At 40.6% G+C, this 18,003-nt stretch overlaps 1 protein-coding gene across 4 annotated transcripts in view; it reads right to left on the bottom strand.

The window, feature by feature from the left end:
* The window catches only part of SPOCK1 (SPARC (osteonectin), cwcv and kazal like domains proteoglycan 1), a 474,706-nt gene that overhangs the window by 301,212 nt on the left and 155,491 nt on the right, over positions 1 to 18,003 (bottom strand). For 2 of the 4 annotated variants that reach the window (XM_045028925.1, XM_045028929.1), the window contains exon 3: positions 4,533 to 4,541. The exons of the other annotated variants lie outside the window; for them this stretch is intronic. In XM_045028925.1, coding sequence (XP_044884860.1) covers positions 4,533 to 4,541 — 9 coding nt within the window. The remainder of the gene's footprint in view (positions 1 to 4,532; positions 4,542 to 18,003) is intronic. 4 annotated transcript variants of the gene reach the window in all.

The raw sequence follows: 18,003 nt of genomic DNA, 5'->3' as shown, positions 1-18,003 counted from the left end.
TACCAGAAGCCACTAGGGTATCTGGCCAATAAATACCCTGTTTTCAAAAAGAAGTGTATACAAACCTACTAGCAGAAAGCACAGAAAACCCCTTTCATGCATCTGCCCAAAGTGAATTTTATGCTCCTAGCAAATGTTTATATGTTGGGTAAATTTATATCGCTCCAGCAGGCCACCAGCTTAGGCCCTGAAGTATTTAGATTCAAACACAAGCCCCTTTATTTGGTTTCGGTATATTCCGTATACCTCTCACATAGCCTTCATGAGCGGAAGTGATCAAAACTGAACGAAGGATTTGAGGTGAGGGTGCACCATGGATTTATATAATGTTACTATAATTTGCATATTATTCTTTGTGCCTTTCTCACCCTTTGCACCTTCGTAAGGGATGCAACCTGCTTGCCTTGCATGCTGGCCTCACTCTATGACCTGGCATTGAGTGGTTGTAGAGCTATAGCCTCCTTTGGGGTCATCTTGCACCCTTCGAGGAGGATGGATGGGGCCCTCCTGTGTTCAGCAAGCACTGGGGATGCAATTCTGCCTGGCTCTTACATTGACTATATTATTGGAGAGTGGAATAGGGCTTCCTGTGCCATCCCATTTGCACACCCACATATAGGTAAGCAACTCTGGCCCAAAGCCTGTAAAGACCAAGGACAGTTGTGATACCTAGTAGCAGCTTCAGCAAAGATGATTATTTATAATTTATTTTATAGGTATCAAAAGCATTCTAGGCTTTTTCTTCAAAAGGACAGGATCTGGCACCAAGAATGGAGACTCAGCCTTGCCTTTGAATTCCTTAGCTTTGTTATGCTGAAAATCTTATTTTCGTACGATGTTTTGTAATTGATTATGCTTTGCTGCTGGATTTACCAAGCATTAGTCACTTTTGATTAATGAGACTTTTTTAAACCGAGTCCTTTCTTCTGGTTGCAGAATATTCTCTTTTTCCTACTTACAATTTTCTAAGTGTTCATTTTGCTGGCTTTTTTTTTTTAAAGCAACAGAAACTGTTTAATAATTCATAGCCCACGAAAGATTTCTTATGCTGTTGGCACATGGAACCAGTTCTGAAATCAGGAGTGGAGGATAAACCTGATGTACAAAATGAAAATGTTCAAGCACTTGATAAGGGTTTTAGCTTAACTTCAGTGTTACCTGAACATTTTACTGCAAACACACCTTGTGCTTAATAAGGTGCAAAATATAGAATTTTTTAATCCCATGTCTAGTCCATCTTCCAATCCTATTTGTCTTTCTTTTTTTTTTAAAGAGCAAAAAAAAAGCTGAAATAATTGTTTTAGAACATTCATGACAAGATGTCATGCCAAAAATACCATAGGAAAATACACAACAAAAAATAAGAAAATAAAACCCTACAAAAGAGAAGAAAACCTTTGAGTTTTGTTGGTGTGTTTTTTGCTTTGTTTTTAATAAAAGCTTTAATGACTTATAAAAGAGTAAAGAATTAGTACATGCAGCTTCAGAGAGACAACTGCTCAACTGTGAAGCAAAGCAATACAAAACAAAAGAAACCATAACACTACAGTTTCAATCTGATGGCATTCATTTCTGGCTGAGCCAGGAGCTGATTGGTATATTAAGGGTGAAATTACCCATTCATTTCTGTACAGAAGGCCCAGAAAAAAAGTTGGTGTCACATTAAAGTCCTACCTAAGATGATGATTTAAGTGATGCATTGATTTTGTGTTGGTTCTCTGCAGAGGGGTGAAATTCACCCTAAACTAATTTGCTATATGATTTTTGAAACCATATTTGTAGAACTACAAGACGCTCTTAATATCTCTCACTGTAAATGGGTCTTTCAAGCTGCTGCCTTATTACTGCTACTTCCGACAAGGAAGTCCAGTACACTGATATTAGGCCATTTAATGCCTCTCTGTGTAAAGAGACATCAAAACATGCAGAAATGTAGGTGGTAGTTCTGTGTGACAAGTTGTGGCACAGTCTGCCATTGAAGGTGATACAATAAAAATATAACTGGAAATCAGATTGGCTAAAAAATTAATTCTAAACACAAAATAATGAATTAAAATATCAGAACTGCTGCACAGAAACACATACAGTTTTGCAGCTTTTTTTTTTTTAACCAGGATTGGTAGTAACATATGTGGATAGTTCTTCCAGTGAATGAAGATCAATTTCTGCAGAACTGTACAGTACCAGTGGAGTTTTTAATGAGATCTACACTTCTCCACAGGACTAGAAAAGCCTGATCAAGCCCTGCCCATGATTCCAGGCAGCTGTGTAACCTGCAGAAGCTTGTAATAGGTGTAACAGTGCATTACAGATGTTCATTATTTTTATCCCTAAACACCCTCTCTGTTGCTGAATGGAATATAGAGCTAGTGTGACTGCCACCATCTCGGTGAACATCAGGGGCTTAACAGGTGATCTCCAGAAAGTGCAAGTCTATATATCTTATGCTACAAAGCTGAGCTCTGTAATAAATAAATAAATAATAGGAGATATACCTATCTCCTAGAACTGGAAGGAACCTTGAAAGGTCATTGAGTCCAGCCCCCTGCCTTCACTAGCAAGACTAAGTACTGATTTTTGCCCCAGATCCCTAAGTGGCCCCCTCAAGGATTGAACTCACAACCCTGGGTTTAGCAGGCCAATGCTCAAACCACTGAGCTATCCCTTCCCCCTTCCTCTTAGGCAGTAGAGTTCAAGCAGAGCTAGCGCAGGTATGACTACGTAAACTGGGAATCACACCTCCCAACTCAAATGTAGACATACCCTCAAAATGAAGAGGGACCAGAGCTGGAGGAAGTATCCACTGTACCCTTTTCAGTGATCCTGTCTCCCACTCCTGCTTCTGCTCCCCCAGGATTCCTAGACACAACCTGGTGGGATATCCATAATCCTGCCAGGGACTGCCACTGAAACAAAGGGCCATTCTTTCCATTATTTTCCTTCTGTCCCTACCTCCACTGCCTGCTCCCATTTCCCAAATGCTGCCTGCCCGACCCTCTCCTTCACCCCTAGCTAGGCATTGGCAGGGGCATTAAGAGCAGCGGGAAGAGTCTCCTTGTCCTTAGTGCAGGTGGCTAGTACCACAGTGCTCCTGGTGACTAACAGGCATAATTCAAGGATATACTGTTGCCAAGTCTTTTAAGCCCTGGTGGATGGCTGAGATTCCAGCAGTGATGTAGGAATACGTAACAAGAATGCCAAACGCGCGGTCATGCCCACTGCATAACACTTTGCAGCCTTGCTTATCCTACCTTTTGCTACATCTTTTCAAAGAAGCAATCGGATGCACCATACTACGGGTCTCTTAGGTATGTCTACACTGCAATTAAAAACCTGCGGCTGGCCGGCCCTCGGGCCAGCTGACTCAGGCTCACAGGGCTCGGCTAAGGAGCTGTTTAATAGTGGCGCAGGTGTTCAGACTTGGGATGGAGCCCAGGGTCTAGGACCCTGAGAGGTGGGAGGGTCCCAGAACTCAGGTTGCAGCCTGAAACCAAGTGTCTGCACTGCAATTAAACAGCCTTGTGAGGCCAGGCTCTGTGAGCCTGAGTCAGTTGGCACAGGCCAGCCGCGGGTGTCTAACTGCAGTGTAGACAAACCCTTAGACTACCACATGGAAATTTGTCCTGCCTGCCAGCATGTGTGCAACAGTGGATAGATCTGCTTCCGCTTTCTGTGTTGGTCAGGGCAGAATTCAGCCTGAAGTCAGCAGTACAGCGGATAGGAAAATGGATATATTTCCATGGAAAGTTTCATGGAATTTTCCCCCCTCCATTTTTCATCAATATTTCTTGACCAGCTCTACTGAACAGATAGACAAGATATCAGCTTCCTGTTTCTTCAGTGATTTTTAATTTATTCTTCTTGCAAAGGGACTGATCTGTTGAAGAGACTGCTCACTGCAACAAAAATAAGTCTAGTCACAAGCTGGAAACTCACCTGTTTTATTTAACTACATCACAACAGAGTGTGGGGGAGGAGGCCAGGAACTCCCTCTAACTAATCTGGAAGTAAAGGATGCGGAGAACATGGCTCAATCCCATAATATTCTGAGTCACCCAGTTAACCTTATTATAACCTCTTTGCTACAATTATATTAAACAACTATTTTAAAAGAATTACAATATAAGCCTATTACAAACTGGATGAAACAATTACAAAAAAGTCACAATTTTGTTGTTTTTAAAACAGCATTTGCTAAATATATTCAGCACTTCTGAGAGGAATCATGATTTAAAAAAATAATATGTCATTTACTCTTTATATGAATAATTCGGCATGAAAACACAGATAATGACTGAATCCGGCTTGAACTATAATTAATGAGTAAAGAAAGCAACAACTATACCATTCATATGCATTTGATAAATTGAATCTACTGGATGTATAATGGGGGGGGTAACCTGGGAGCTAAAACACATTAATAACGGAGATTGACAGTTTAGAATATAATATACATGGTATTGTTACAAATTCTATTATTCATTCTGTGACTACAGATTAAATTAAATACAAATTAAAAGTGAAAAACCTACCTCAACCTCCTGCATACGTAAGCATTATAAATGAGAAAAAAAAATAAATAAAAGAATGAAATCAAACAATACAAAAGAATGTTAACATTTTCCACTTTGCCCCCCTTCATTCCCCCAAGCAAGTTTTAAAAGTATAATCACTAGGTCCAGGAGACCTTAACCTTCAAATGACATCTGTATTTTTTATGTTTTTTACAAGTTACTAGCATCCTTTGCCAGTCAGAATTTAGTTATTTTGTCAGCTGGCCTAGTGACAATTTGCAAACAAGTTATTTGTCCCAAAAAAGATTGGAAACCCAAAGAACCGTTTCCTTTTGGCTGAAAAAACAAAGGCATGGGTTGTTTCCCCACTCCCTCCCACCACCCTGCACCATAGCTAATAGATTTTTTTTAAAAACTGTTTTCATTCAACTCCCTAACAATTTAAAATATATTTGACAATTGATAGATTCAATAGTAAAAGCAAAACTGAACACGTTTCCATTGTTTAATAAAAACAGAATTCTATGAAGTCACGAACCTACAACAGATGGTTTTTTTCTACAGCAATATTTTTGCAAGAAGACAATTCCTTCCCCGAAGTTTGTGCTCATATTCGCTTTCACCACATTAAAAGTATCCTGCTATGCATGGAATTCTCACTAATAGGAGTTTTGCCTATGGATCTATGGCAGGATAGGACACTCAGTCAATCCTTTAAGTATATTAGAGTAAAATTCAACTCAGTTCAAAGGGCCTGCGCATTACTTAAATCCTGTAATAAGATTTTCAGTGGAACTTAAATGGTGCATTGGATCTTGTGTAGGATCTCTGCACAGGGACTTATCTGACCAGTTAGTGAGTCCATATTCAGTTATATGAAGGTGTCATACAGCGACTCACCGTACTTTATCTATATATTAACACAGTAAAAACCAGATTGCCACCCTTACTCACACTGAGGTACTCACTGTGGGTTGTCCCCTTAATTTCACTGGCACTACTTGTACAGTAAGGTACCAGTCAATGTAAATAAGGACATGAGAACTGGACCCTAAGTTACAGTTCCTGTTTATGACGTTTGAGGTCAACATTTAAAAAAAAAAATAGAATATCAGGGTTGGAAGGGACCTCAGGAGGTTATCTAGTCCAACCCCCTGCTCAAAGCAGGATCAATCCCCAAGCAGGACCAATCTAATAGTAGCAGGATAATTGAGAGCCCAGTAAAACACTAAAGCCCTTTCTCAATCAATCGTCTCAGAGTAAAGAGGTGATCTATACACAATCTTTTCGGTCTAAAGCCTGCTTACTCAGTATGGAGTTTTTCCATCTATGACTACCCTGTCCAATAGTACATTACAGAACACTCTTCTGGGTGCCTGGCACTGCTCTCTCTCGGACTAATCCTGGACAAATGAATTCTGTGGGAGCTTTGAGGACTGATCTCACTAGCCTCAGGATCAGCTCCTTTGGACAGCTTCCCTCCAGTTTTCTGAGGTTTCCTCCTTGCAAAAAACTAGTATCTGCCCAGGGCAGATACAAGTAAGGCAAATAAACTGTTCCTGCCCCCGACACATAGAAAGACTCATGCTTGTATGACAATTCTTAGCATTCTTAAGTTTACATAAATTGTAAGCTCTTTGGGTCAGGGCCATCTTTTGTTGTATTAGTACAGCACCTAGCATAATGGGGTCCTGGACTCAGGCGGCTAGGCATTACCATACTACATATAAGAAATAACAGTAATAAGCTGAGCCGTGTAGGTAAGCAAGTATGCACTGCAAGGCTCTTGCGTTAGTTCTCTATTGGATTTTTACTACTCTGTTCTGGGTGATCAAGAGATGAGATGAAACTCATTTTAAAATTATTTAAAGCCCTTTCACAGTAACTCACATAATACATTTTTTTTGCTAACAAGAGAGAAATATTCTTTTATTATTCACTATGTATATGTCAAATGTAGCCAACTCAGATTGATACTACCATCAACAAAGTGTATAACCGTATTTTAAATTAAGTACTCAAAGGGTATAGCAAAAAAGTGCTAGTTTAAGAAGCTGACATTAACTCTCACAAAAGCCTCTTTATCCAATTTCTAACAGATATTCTTAGAGGTTCCCACCCACTTTCATCAACATTTAACTCAAGGACACAGAATACATAGGAGAATCGAGCCTTAAAGTAAAAATGGTGTTTGTAGACTAACTGGGTTTAAGGCAGTTCCTTTGATCTTTTCCCTGGAGACCACACAATTTTCAGTCACACAGTGCATAATGAAACCATCTCAGGAAAGAACAAATATATTGTGACAGAATGAATTTATCCCCACTTCTAAAAGGAGGATATGGAAATTGCCAGCTATTTCATTATCCAGCTAGATGAAATATTGAAAGAGACAACAAAAATACGATACTGGCAGAACTTTTCAGAAATCTCGTCAGCTAGGTTTTGATTTACAAAACTAAACCTTGAACCAGAAGAGGTTTTGATCCAGTCGCCTATTAGTCAGATCAGAAAAGTCCAAGGATGGGAATCACCTCTTAAGACCAATACATTCCCAGGTGTTGCAGGAAGCAGTATGGCTAATTCTGTAGGTGACACACACTGAGTCATATTCTCCCTCACCAGGATGACTGCAAGCTTGCAAAGCTAAGACCAAAATTAACACACGTGTGACTTCAAACCACCCATCCTTAAATCAACAAAGTAAACAAATAATCCAATTGGCTTCCGCCTCCTCAGGACTTCAAATGCATGAAATGAGGCACCCACCAAGCTAACCAATTTCCTCCTGTTGTTACTTATTTGGTTTAGTTATTCCTTAACCTTGGCACTTCCAAAGAGTTAATGAAGACGGCTGGCAGTAATGCAAAGGCATTTCCTATAGATATTTCGCAAACTTGTCTAAAAGCAGCTTTCACAGGATGCTCCTATTTATAAATAGTGAGGCTGTTATCTAAATGGATGCATAAATATTTTTGTTTTGTCAGATGAATTGCACTTATCAGTTACTTGTCTGCATCTAGCAGAAATGAGATGTTGACTGAAGAAACTGCACAGAAAATCCTCCTCAGCCTGTGTCATTCACAGATTTGGAGAACCGCAACACTGATTTGAAGCTTGTTTTGGTCTCTCCTCCGAGCCCTGGGAAGAGTACACAGTAAATGAAACTGGAAAGCCTGTTGCACAGCAATCATTAAATCATAGATGCAGCTATTCCTCTGGAGAAGTATAAAAACAGGGTCTCAATCTGAGATGTACTGGACACCTCCTGTGAGGTAATGAGCACCCTCAACTCCCATTGGAACCAAGAAGGTCTGAGGTTCTTAAGTACCCGGACAAAAACTGGGGCAATAGACTTTATTAACACTGGTTTGCAGCCTGTTAGTGTTTTTCTCTTCCACCCTAGACCGATCATTAAACCTCTTACCCTCATAAAGAACATTAGAGAAGGATGGTAATTACTACCTCATTGCTCTTTTAAAATTAGCTCTAGGAAGAGGCAGCTGCACTTTTTTGCTTCCCTCTACCTCCTGCTACAGAAGATCATTCCAACATCAAGCAGTTTGAAAGCACCAGCTGCTGCTTCCTAAAGTTAATCTAGCCCGTATCATAAACATCTCCCCAAGGCCTATTGCCCATTTTAAGCAAATAGTTTGTGTCAGCAAATTACACACTTGTATTTATTTATTTATGTAAGAGGGGGAGAAAATATTTTATACCTCTGGTCCTGCTGTGAATAGCGATTTCCCAATGGTAACCAGTACCCAAAGTATGCATTAATCTCAAGAAGTGATTCAAAATTCCTCTGCACATTAAGACGTTTCTAGCCATTTCTGGGCTTCTCTTTCCTGGGAAATGGGAATATGCATCCAACCAGGATGGCTTTACTTAGCAAATGGGTAGTGTATTCCGCTGCAGAGTTTTCATTTCATCTTTGGCAGAAGAAACCTTTGAAACGCCTAGTGATAAACTTCACAGGAAAGCCTGGAGTCTAGGGGATCTACTTCTGGACGTGGCAACATAAAGTGATAAAAATGTATGAAGAATTGTTCAGACTAGAACAGTATCATGTACAGCCAAAGTGGGGAGGTGCTGGGCCTTATCTAAAGTACTGAAGTTTAGTCACTAATAAAAGTTTAAAGACGGCCTTGGCTTAGAATTTAAAAAAGGCTGGTTAAAAAGGGCTTGCATTTGATTATAAAAGAACTAAGAATATGTACACAAACACAGCATATCTCAGGTCAGGGATCTCACCACAGCACTAGGACTATGAATACTTCTCCACCAAACCTCCACACACGTGTAGGATGTAAACCTTCAGTTTCTGAGACTTGTTTACATTTTCTGCATTACTTATTCAGTTATAGGTGATGTGCAAAGAATAGTTTGTTAAGTGGTCTTGTGCCCTGCTTTGTTTTGCTATGATGAAGAAGAGATGACCCAAGTTGTTTGGGGAGTTTTTGGGGGGAGGGCAGGTGTGGTGTGTGTGTTTGTTTCACTTTAGAAATAATTCAGGAATGCCAATGCTTCTAATCCCTAGTTTCAATAGGTCTCAGGGGGGTTTATTTTGAGCTTTAACACCTTAATTCAAGGTACAAGGTTGTTGGGACCTTTAACAAACCTTCCTTTACCCACAATATTAATTATTCGTTACTGTTAAATAGGCATCAATAAAAACAAAGAAAATATCATGGAAACAATCCGACTAAAAATCCCTTCCCCTCTCAGTTCTCAACTTTTACTCTCTTGGCTCTTCTGGCATCACCATTTTGCAAATCCGCCAGTCTTCGGAGACGGTTCTATAATTTCTAATGTTAAAACACAGCCGAGTGGGGAAAAAAAAAACCCTCTTTTTTGAAAAAAAATTTCACGCCTTGTTCCATCATAAAGAAGCCCAAAAGGGCAAAAGCCCAATTTTATTTTATTTTGCAGGTCATCTTTAATAGAGTAACTTTACAACAAACTCCTCTTATTCCTGCCTGAACTTTTCATCTAGTTAGCATCTACTGAAGAGTCTACTTTCCCCTTTAAGAATGAAAATAACTCCTATTGACATTATTCTTCACATCTTGGTGTGCCCTGGCTTGAGCTGTAGTCTGGTCAGCTAACACAAGCCAGGGCTAGTCAGGCCAGGGAAATACTTGGAAGGGACCACTAAGTTCCCCAAAAGGAGATGCTGGTGCTTCGGGAAGTGGAGCTCTTTCCTCTGCCCCATCATGACATGCGTGCGTGAGGGGGCAGCACTGTGTTACTGGAGATGCCATCTTTCATATCAGATGTAAAAGCAAAGCCTCGCAGGATATGCAAGAACAGGCTTACGGTCTTACCTCCTTACAGTGCAGATAAGAACACGTATCTTAGCTCCTCCGCCACAACCAAAGAGGGTCATCTCCTTAGCGGAACTGGTTAGTCATATTAATTTCATTTATCTCCAGTGGGAGATAGGATGCCGTGAGATATGGACACAGCCTTATGATGCTGCGCCAAGCTTATCAGGTTCATAACATGCTGCTGCAGGGGAAGGGGTTGGAAGGAAGAAGATTGGGACAAGGGATGGGAGTGGGACCAGAGAATCTGTAGCTTTGCGGATTCTCCCCATCCACCAGGGAGTGTATATTTGTGTGTGCCTCACCCTAACCCTACTGTAGTAGCCATGGCACGTCTCCATTGCTGCTCTGCAACCTGGTACAAGAATTCCTTCTCCCTGGCCCTGGAAAGCAGCTTGCCTTACAGCCAGGTCATACTGGCTGCACCACACAGGAAGAGGGATATTGCCTAGAAAGCAGTAGTTGCCTATCTCTGGAGACTCCTTCTAACAACATTTAATGCTAACAGGTGGTATAATGATGATTTGTCCATTTCTACTGCAATGGAATCTCCTCAGGCAGTCAGATCCTGTTTCACTCTGTATAGGGATGCCAGTCAGTTACTGACCCCTGGCTGCACTCCCAAGCTCCAACTCTCCCAGTTACACTAGTGTTATCAGGGAGTTTTGGCCCCACTTTTCTGATTTGTATAATCACACTATGGTTATTTCTCAGTAACTACTGTGTGTTTATCCAAAATTCTCTTCTCGACCAGCTGCTGTTTCCAGAAGTCCTCGTCCGTCTTCCACAACAAAAATGGCTTCCCCCGCTTCTGAATCCCTAGCCCAGGTAGTAAATGCAATCCCATGTTATATTAGTTACCCAGAAGTGTTATTGTTTGAGCATGTGGGAGGGGAGCAGTGGTGATAAACAGGAGAATGGCTAAGGAGGAGCAGAGGAAAATGTCTGAGGAGAATGAAGTTCAGTACAATGACAGGAACGTGGGCTTGGATTGAATTGAATGACAGCTGTCTGCTTCAAAAGACGACGGTGTAAGCACCAAAGCTTTCAGATACGGTGTGTCATGCTGCCGCAGCACCACAAATGGCTAAAAAGCCCAATTTTCAAGCGACAGTCCTTGCCATAGATAATGCAGACATAAGGCACAGGACCAGAGGATGAAGCCTGCTGCTTTTTCCTTTTAGCGCTCTTCATTTCTCTCTCTCTCTCAACCACCTCTCCATCCTTTGTGGCTCCCTGGTGCAGCACAGCCCTCCAGGGTAGCCCGGGTTGTAGATGGCTTTGGAATTTAAAGCAGCCATATTTTATGGGGGCACATTAATGAGGAGATCTGAGAGAAAGCGCCAGTCCAGGCAGAGGAGATTTATAGTAGCCAAGCAAGTGAGCGGAAGTGAGATCAGATTCAGGGCCAAAAGTGTTTTGATCTCACTGACACACTCATCTGCTTGGCTACTATAAATCTGTGCAGAGCTGCCTCGAAGCCAGTGGATCGGGCCCATGTAGAGCTGCCACAGCAGTTCTCATGATAATCGCCTCCCACCATCTGCTGTAGGGGGAAGTGCCTGGAGAACAGCAGGTATAGCTGAGGGCAGCACAGCAATCCCCAGCTGCTAGAACAGTGCCTGGAAACTGCTAGCAGCTGGTGCAATGCAGCGTAGTTTTCAGGCCCAACAGTGAGCGAGATGTTGACCTGGGGACTGCAAAGTTTACCTAAAGCCACTGCAGCCCCTCCACCTCTGATCTTGCCTCATGCACAGTTCAGCCAAGGCAGCAAATCTGGCCCACAGAGTCTTGCGTATCTAACAAATTGCAGTCTAACCTCACTTCACAAAAACAACCCCAGCATCAGCTGGTGTAAACTGAAGTCAATGGAGCTAAGCTAATTTACACTAGCAAAGAATCTGGCCCAGAGTTATTTCCTATTGCAACCTTTGACATACAAGCTCATTATTAATTTATCAAAACGCTTGCCTTTACATTTCCAGTTGCTTGGTAGTGAATATTAGTAGATTCTAGCCAGCTAGTGGTTCTGTATAAAGGGAAAAGGTGTTGTGAACAAATCCAATTCTTATAGAGTCCAAAATAGGTGATATACTTAAAACATACATCAGAATGAAAGTTATTTTCCAGTTCTTAGATTTTATTCAAAGAATTCAATGACATTCCTAGACAACACATGTTCTGACAGACAGCCGAAAAGCCAAAACATTACATTTAAAGGTTACGTAAGCTACCAGGAAAAATGACTTCACTTTAGATATCCTTGTTACTTTGAGAGTTCATTTGCTGTAACAAGTTATGACAGATTCCCCAGCTCTTCGTATCTGAACATTTTTGCTTTTGTATTTGGAGAATTACATATCCACTCTGACTCTTTAAAAACCCTACTATAGTAAATACCAGGGGAAAGATTGCTCATGGTATGACATACATAGACAAATGTCTTGTTTTGCATTATGAAAAAACTTCAGAGTTCAATACATATTGACTGGGTGTGGTTTTTAAATTTATAATTGTGGGAATGAATAATCTGAGTCTGAGTGAAAATAAGCAAGCTCCAGATTGCAAAATTCTCTGGACTTTACATTATGAATAAAATTGTAATTATGCTCTTCCCAGACCTGCACATCCCAGTGGTTAGAATCTACAGACAAACAAAAAGTAGATGAATAAAACCAGCTGATCTCACTTTGATATTTAGTGACACACATTTCTGAGAACTAAGGAGACAGTCAAAATAGTGATTGTCACAAGTCTTCAGAAATACTTCTTTCAATGAATAACTACAGACCGGGTGACGGACTCACGCAAGAAGGATATGAGGGTAGTGGAAGGCAGGTATATCAGCCTCAGAATGAGCAGGTCCCTATTCCCTGGATAGCTGAACAAGGGCTACTCCAGGACAATCAAGACACCTGAGGCCAATTTAACCAGTTAAGGTCGGCAGGCTAATGCCGGCACCTAACCTCAATTAACTGACAAAGGGTCAGTTAAGGCTGTTAGGCTAATGGAGACAGCTGGAACCAATTAAGGTCCCACTTATACTGCTTTAAAAGCTCTCCTTTCCAGTTCCCTGAGAGGAGCCCAGGTGAAAGGAGCTGGAGGAGCGGAAGCATTACTGAGCCCAGAGGTAAGGGTGAAGCTTGGAAAAGGGGAGCACGGGGAAGTGGCCCAGGGAATCAAAGCAGCATCAGTGAAGGAGGGAAGCCGCTAACAGCTGCTACCATTAGGGTCCCTAGGCTGGAACCCGGAGTAGAGGGTGGGCCCAGGTTCCCCACCCCCTCCGCATGATCTACAGAGATCCCTTTGGAAGGGGAAACAGACTTTGGTCCAAGCAAGAGACCAAACGGTGCCTACGGAGCTCTAAGGAGCAACAGAGACTGAGTATTCCACCTTCCCACCTCCCATACCGGCCTGTGATGAAAATAGCTCAGTAAGCTGTAACCTTTGTCGCCATACTGGTAATGGGAGGGCCTTAGCGAGCTTCTGAGGCCACTGTATCCGCCAGGAAGCGCAGGACCCACCAATACAGGCTCGGAGCTTTGTCACAACAGGTAAGAGAGCATCTGGTTTCTGCCTTGCAAATATGTTGAAATTATGGGCTAGATATGCCCTTGGAAGCACACATGAATCACCCGTTTACTTCACCTGCATCCAAGGGCAGAATTTGGCCCAAAGTGATTTTGTAAAAACTCTTCATAGAAAACAGGCAATTAAAATATACACGCTCCTATTGAAAAAGCTCAGTTCACCATCTCCAAATTTAAGTTACTTAATGCAGTTTCCTACGGCTGGATCAAGAACAAAATAGCTACAGTCTCTTGGCCATAACATTAGCAGTTACTGGGCCCATCAGGCATTTCTAGACATTTTTAGATGTAAACATCAGAAACACTGTGAATCATCACAAATGTGTGTTTCCATTCCAGTTTACAATATCATTTCATTAATTGGTTCTGACGCTTTCCCCATCTCAAAAAAGGACAAAACATCAGAAATTATTAGGCAAAACCAACAGCAGACTTAATGGAAATAAAACATCAGATGCATTTGTATAAAACTCTCAGCCATTACCATGTTACTTCAGCTACAGCTACAAATAAAGACACCAAGGAAAGTGGTCTTTACTCATGCAGGTAGTCTCACTGACGCCAATATACTCCAAGCTCACTTTAATAAGGCACCTGATTCCACTACCCCAACCAGTTTACTAGAAATCCACAGAATCTGCATAAACACAGTCAGTTACCTTATTCATATTGTGTATTAATTTATCTGAACTACAAACAAAATGGTCTAGATTATTGTGACTATTCAACATTAGAATAGGTCTCTCTGACACCAGGCAAACTAAATCTAAAATTGTTTGCATGGGGCTCTGTGAAATAAGAGCACTGGGCTCTGCACAGTTCTGCTTTTAAACCCTACCATGTGTTATTTGCAAAATCTGCCTACCCCCATGTTATCAAACTAAAATGAAAAGCAGAGATGGATTCCTCAATCTTAAATAAGTATGTGCTAGAATATTTTCTTCAACCTGAAAAGTAGATACAAGCTTTTTTCCTGTGCATGTGTAAAATCCTCCGCTTCCTTTGCAGAGACATGGCTTTGAAATGAAGAGCAAATTAGATGCTATTATCTATGGGAGTTATAATAGGATAACAACTCTAATCCTGCCTCACAAAGATTATTTATGCAACTCTATGAGGATACAAGATACTTAGCTAGTGCTATCATAAATCTGAGGAAAGAGACCAGCTAAATCCAGATTAGGTCAATGGTGACCAAAACACACACCACTTGACCAAGGCATACTCTACATCACAAACACTAGCACCATAGCTGTCTATTAGATGGCAGTCTCTGCAGAGGGGTCAAGGAGACCAAGCTGCCCTTACCCCTTAGAAGCAGTGCTCCTTCACTCTGGGACTGAAACAGATTGGCAGGACAGCGCAAGGACATTTGTACTGCTGCTGCCATTCCTGTGAAAACAGTGAAGACTCGGATATGCAGATCTATCGATTTGACATCATTCCTGAGCACTAAAGTCACTTTATTTCTGCAGTGCAGTGGTTTTTCAACCTTTTTTCACTTGTGGACCCCTACAAAATTTGGAATGGAAGTGCAGACCACTTTGGAAATCTGAGACATACCAAAGTTGAAAACCACAGTTCTACAGTAACCACCTTTCACAGACCCCTTAGACATAGTGTGTGGACCCCAACTGGTCCGCGGATCACAGGTTAAAAACTACTGCGGTAGAGCAACCAACTAGACAACCCAGAGTTCTCCCAAAACCTGCAATTTGCATTACATCCTTTTAAAGAGACTTGAACATCTATTGACTAGAGTCCAAGAAAGACTGGACAGTGCTCACCAATAAAAAGCCAACATCAGCCGAGAGTTTCCACCTCCCATTCACAGTGTAAGGACATATTGCAACATCTCTGACACCATAGTGTGGCAATGCTGACATTTCAATGGAGACTACTGCAAATATTGTGATCAGAGGAAATCTACCACTGACCCATCTTCAGTGGCCAGTCTTATAATCTATTAGCCGCCTTAGCTGTGAAGACCTGGAATCAGGAATGCATCCCATTTTCTAAAGAATGTTGTCTGAAACAGCTGCTGATGATTAATAGCTGAAACTTTATGGTAATGCTTTAAAAAGTTATTGACAGGAGGCAGTCCAAGTACTGTCAATAATGATGTGCAAACTCTGTGATCCTTTTTGTAACAAAACTCATGTGTCGGGTACCCCACAACTCAACAGATCAGGAGATAATTAAAAGGAGTATTTTATCTTTATGCTTCAATAAAATTCATCTGTAAACAAAAATCAAAATGCTATGCAGCACTGACACACTCAATTTCTGGGTTTTCACAATCACATAGACTAATCTCATTACTAAGTGGACAACTAACATCACTACAAACTACAGAAGTTTGGTAAAATCAGGCAGGTGCTCTCTACTCATGAGCTTTGTTGAAATCCAGACACTAATTCCAAACTTCTGCTCTAAACTGAAAACTCACTACACTAATGCCTCATATTACAGATATTCTAAACAAAAATAATCTCTTGTCCTTTGAAATATGTCCAATTTTAGAATGTTCTGCATAAGTCTACAGATGATTCTGGCTTTTTAGATATGCACCACATTCTGGTAAACACAGTATCAAGATTTTACATACTGGACAGTGTATTTTAAGAATAAATACACAAGAATATGAGAGGTACAAATAGTTAATAGTGAGAAAAAAATTAAGAGTTGCACCAGGTGGCATAAGTAGGAATATAGAAAAATTGAACCCAATTTTAACTATGTAGGTGTTAGTGGCACTACCCTAATAAAACTCTTCAAGATCAAATTAAATTTCCATCCTTCTCTCTCTCTCTTTGTAAAAACAAACTTCTTCTACCTGAATTATATTTACATCGTATTTGCATGCTTTGAGCCAAATTCATCCTGGGTGTAACTCCACTGAAATAAATAGTTACATCAGGGATTCACGAATACCTTTATAGTCACGTTGACAGATACATATCGAACCATTCAAACAGTGATGTGGAAAATAACTGAGAAACAGGTACTTGTTCCTATTACAGTATGTATGTGAGAAGACTAGAAATGAATGACAAAAGTTATAGCCCATAAAAAATGGCAACCTGCCATCCTACCTGAGGTGATAATATTATGGCGATAAACATTTTTTGCTAGAACAGTGTTACAAAAGATTCAGCTGGAATAAACAATAAAAAAGGAAATAAAAAGATAAAGGCCAAAAAACAATATTCTGGTTCAGGGTATGAATCGCTGAAGTGCAAAAATGGCCCCAGTGGGACTTAAATGTCAAGGTTGTTAGTGCCCACAGCGCACGCATTTCCATAAGGATTGATTCTATTTTATTTGAGCAAAAAGCAGCATCTGACTCCTCCAATTTTAGCATAATTTCTTCTTCAGAAGAGCTCCGCACAATACTGTATAAAGGCAACTTTAGATCAATGCCCAATCTTTTAAGCTGGATAAATCAGACTCCAGGTCCACTTGCATGCTCAATGAAAAAGATTATCTAAAAAGTTTAATTTCCACTCCTAATTTTTTTTTTTGCTAGAATGAATCTCAGAGAGTGGCCAAAGCCAACCTCATTGTCAAGAGTGCAAGTTTTTTCCTCCCCTATCACAGCTGCAAGTATCATGATACTTTCCCTCCAACAAGGAGGGCAGGACATGTGAGTTGGCACTCAGATGGTAGCATGATTAAAACACTGTCACCCTGTCCTGCCCTGGCCAAGTGCCTAACCTAAGCTGCTTGGATAACTGTGTTAACTCACTAAGTAAAATTTCATCTCTGGCAAGGCAAGGCAAAGCCCTCAGTTTTTATGCTGCTAATGCTCCCCTGCTTTTTATTTTTTTAAAATTCTCTTATCTCAGGTAGCAGCTTGTGTAAGAAAATAACCTCTACTGTTAACAATTCTGTTTATTTTTAATTAAAAATAAAATCAGTCACTAAAATACACTCTGGGAACAAGAGGAAGGCCCTGCCGGGAACCTGGAACTTTCTGGTTGGGGTAGCAGTGCCATTTCATTAGGCTTCCTTACACTATGTTCAGTAACAACGCAGTTTGGTAAGGGCTAATTAACAGCACAGTTTCCTTCAGTTACATAAGAACAATTTGAAGTTAGCATCATTTGTACTTTTCACAGAACAGCTTTAACAGCTAATAAAACTCCAAATTAGAAACTACATTTCCAAGAGCGTTGATACTGAAAACCCCCAAATCACAAGCCTTAATTTCCACAATCAATGCAAATTTGCTACCTCATGTGCATTTAAGATTGATGAAGAGCTGGATAACAGCAAAATATGGAGGCATGTGCAACTTACGCACAAGAGCTTGAGATGTGGTAAATGTCATATCAAGCAACTTTCACTGAGAAAAATGATTTCTCTGAAGCAGATCTTATTACTGGTTGAGAGGTCCAATGGAGTTTTGAAACAGTATGTTTTCAATACTGATTGAAACATTTGATTCTAGCATGCAAGTTAATTCTTTTAGCTAGTGTACATTAAGGTCATTCATATTGTTTGCTGAATCCCAAGCTATTACATTTCTTAATATATAAACTAATAAGAACACACAAAATGCGAGCTATA

The sequence above is a fragment of the Mauremys mutica genome, chromosome 8 (assembly GCF_020497125.1).
Source record: "Mauremys mutica isolate MM-2020 ecotype Southern chromosome 8, ASM2049712v1, whole genome shotgun sequence".
Lineage (NCBI taxonomy): Eukaryota > Metazoa > Chordata > Testudines > Geoemydidae > Mauremys > Mauremys mutica.
This window is presented reverse-complemented; position numbering and strand designations above follow the sequence as displayed.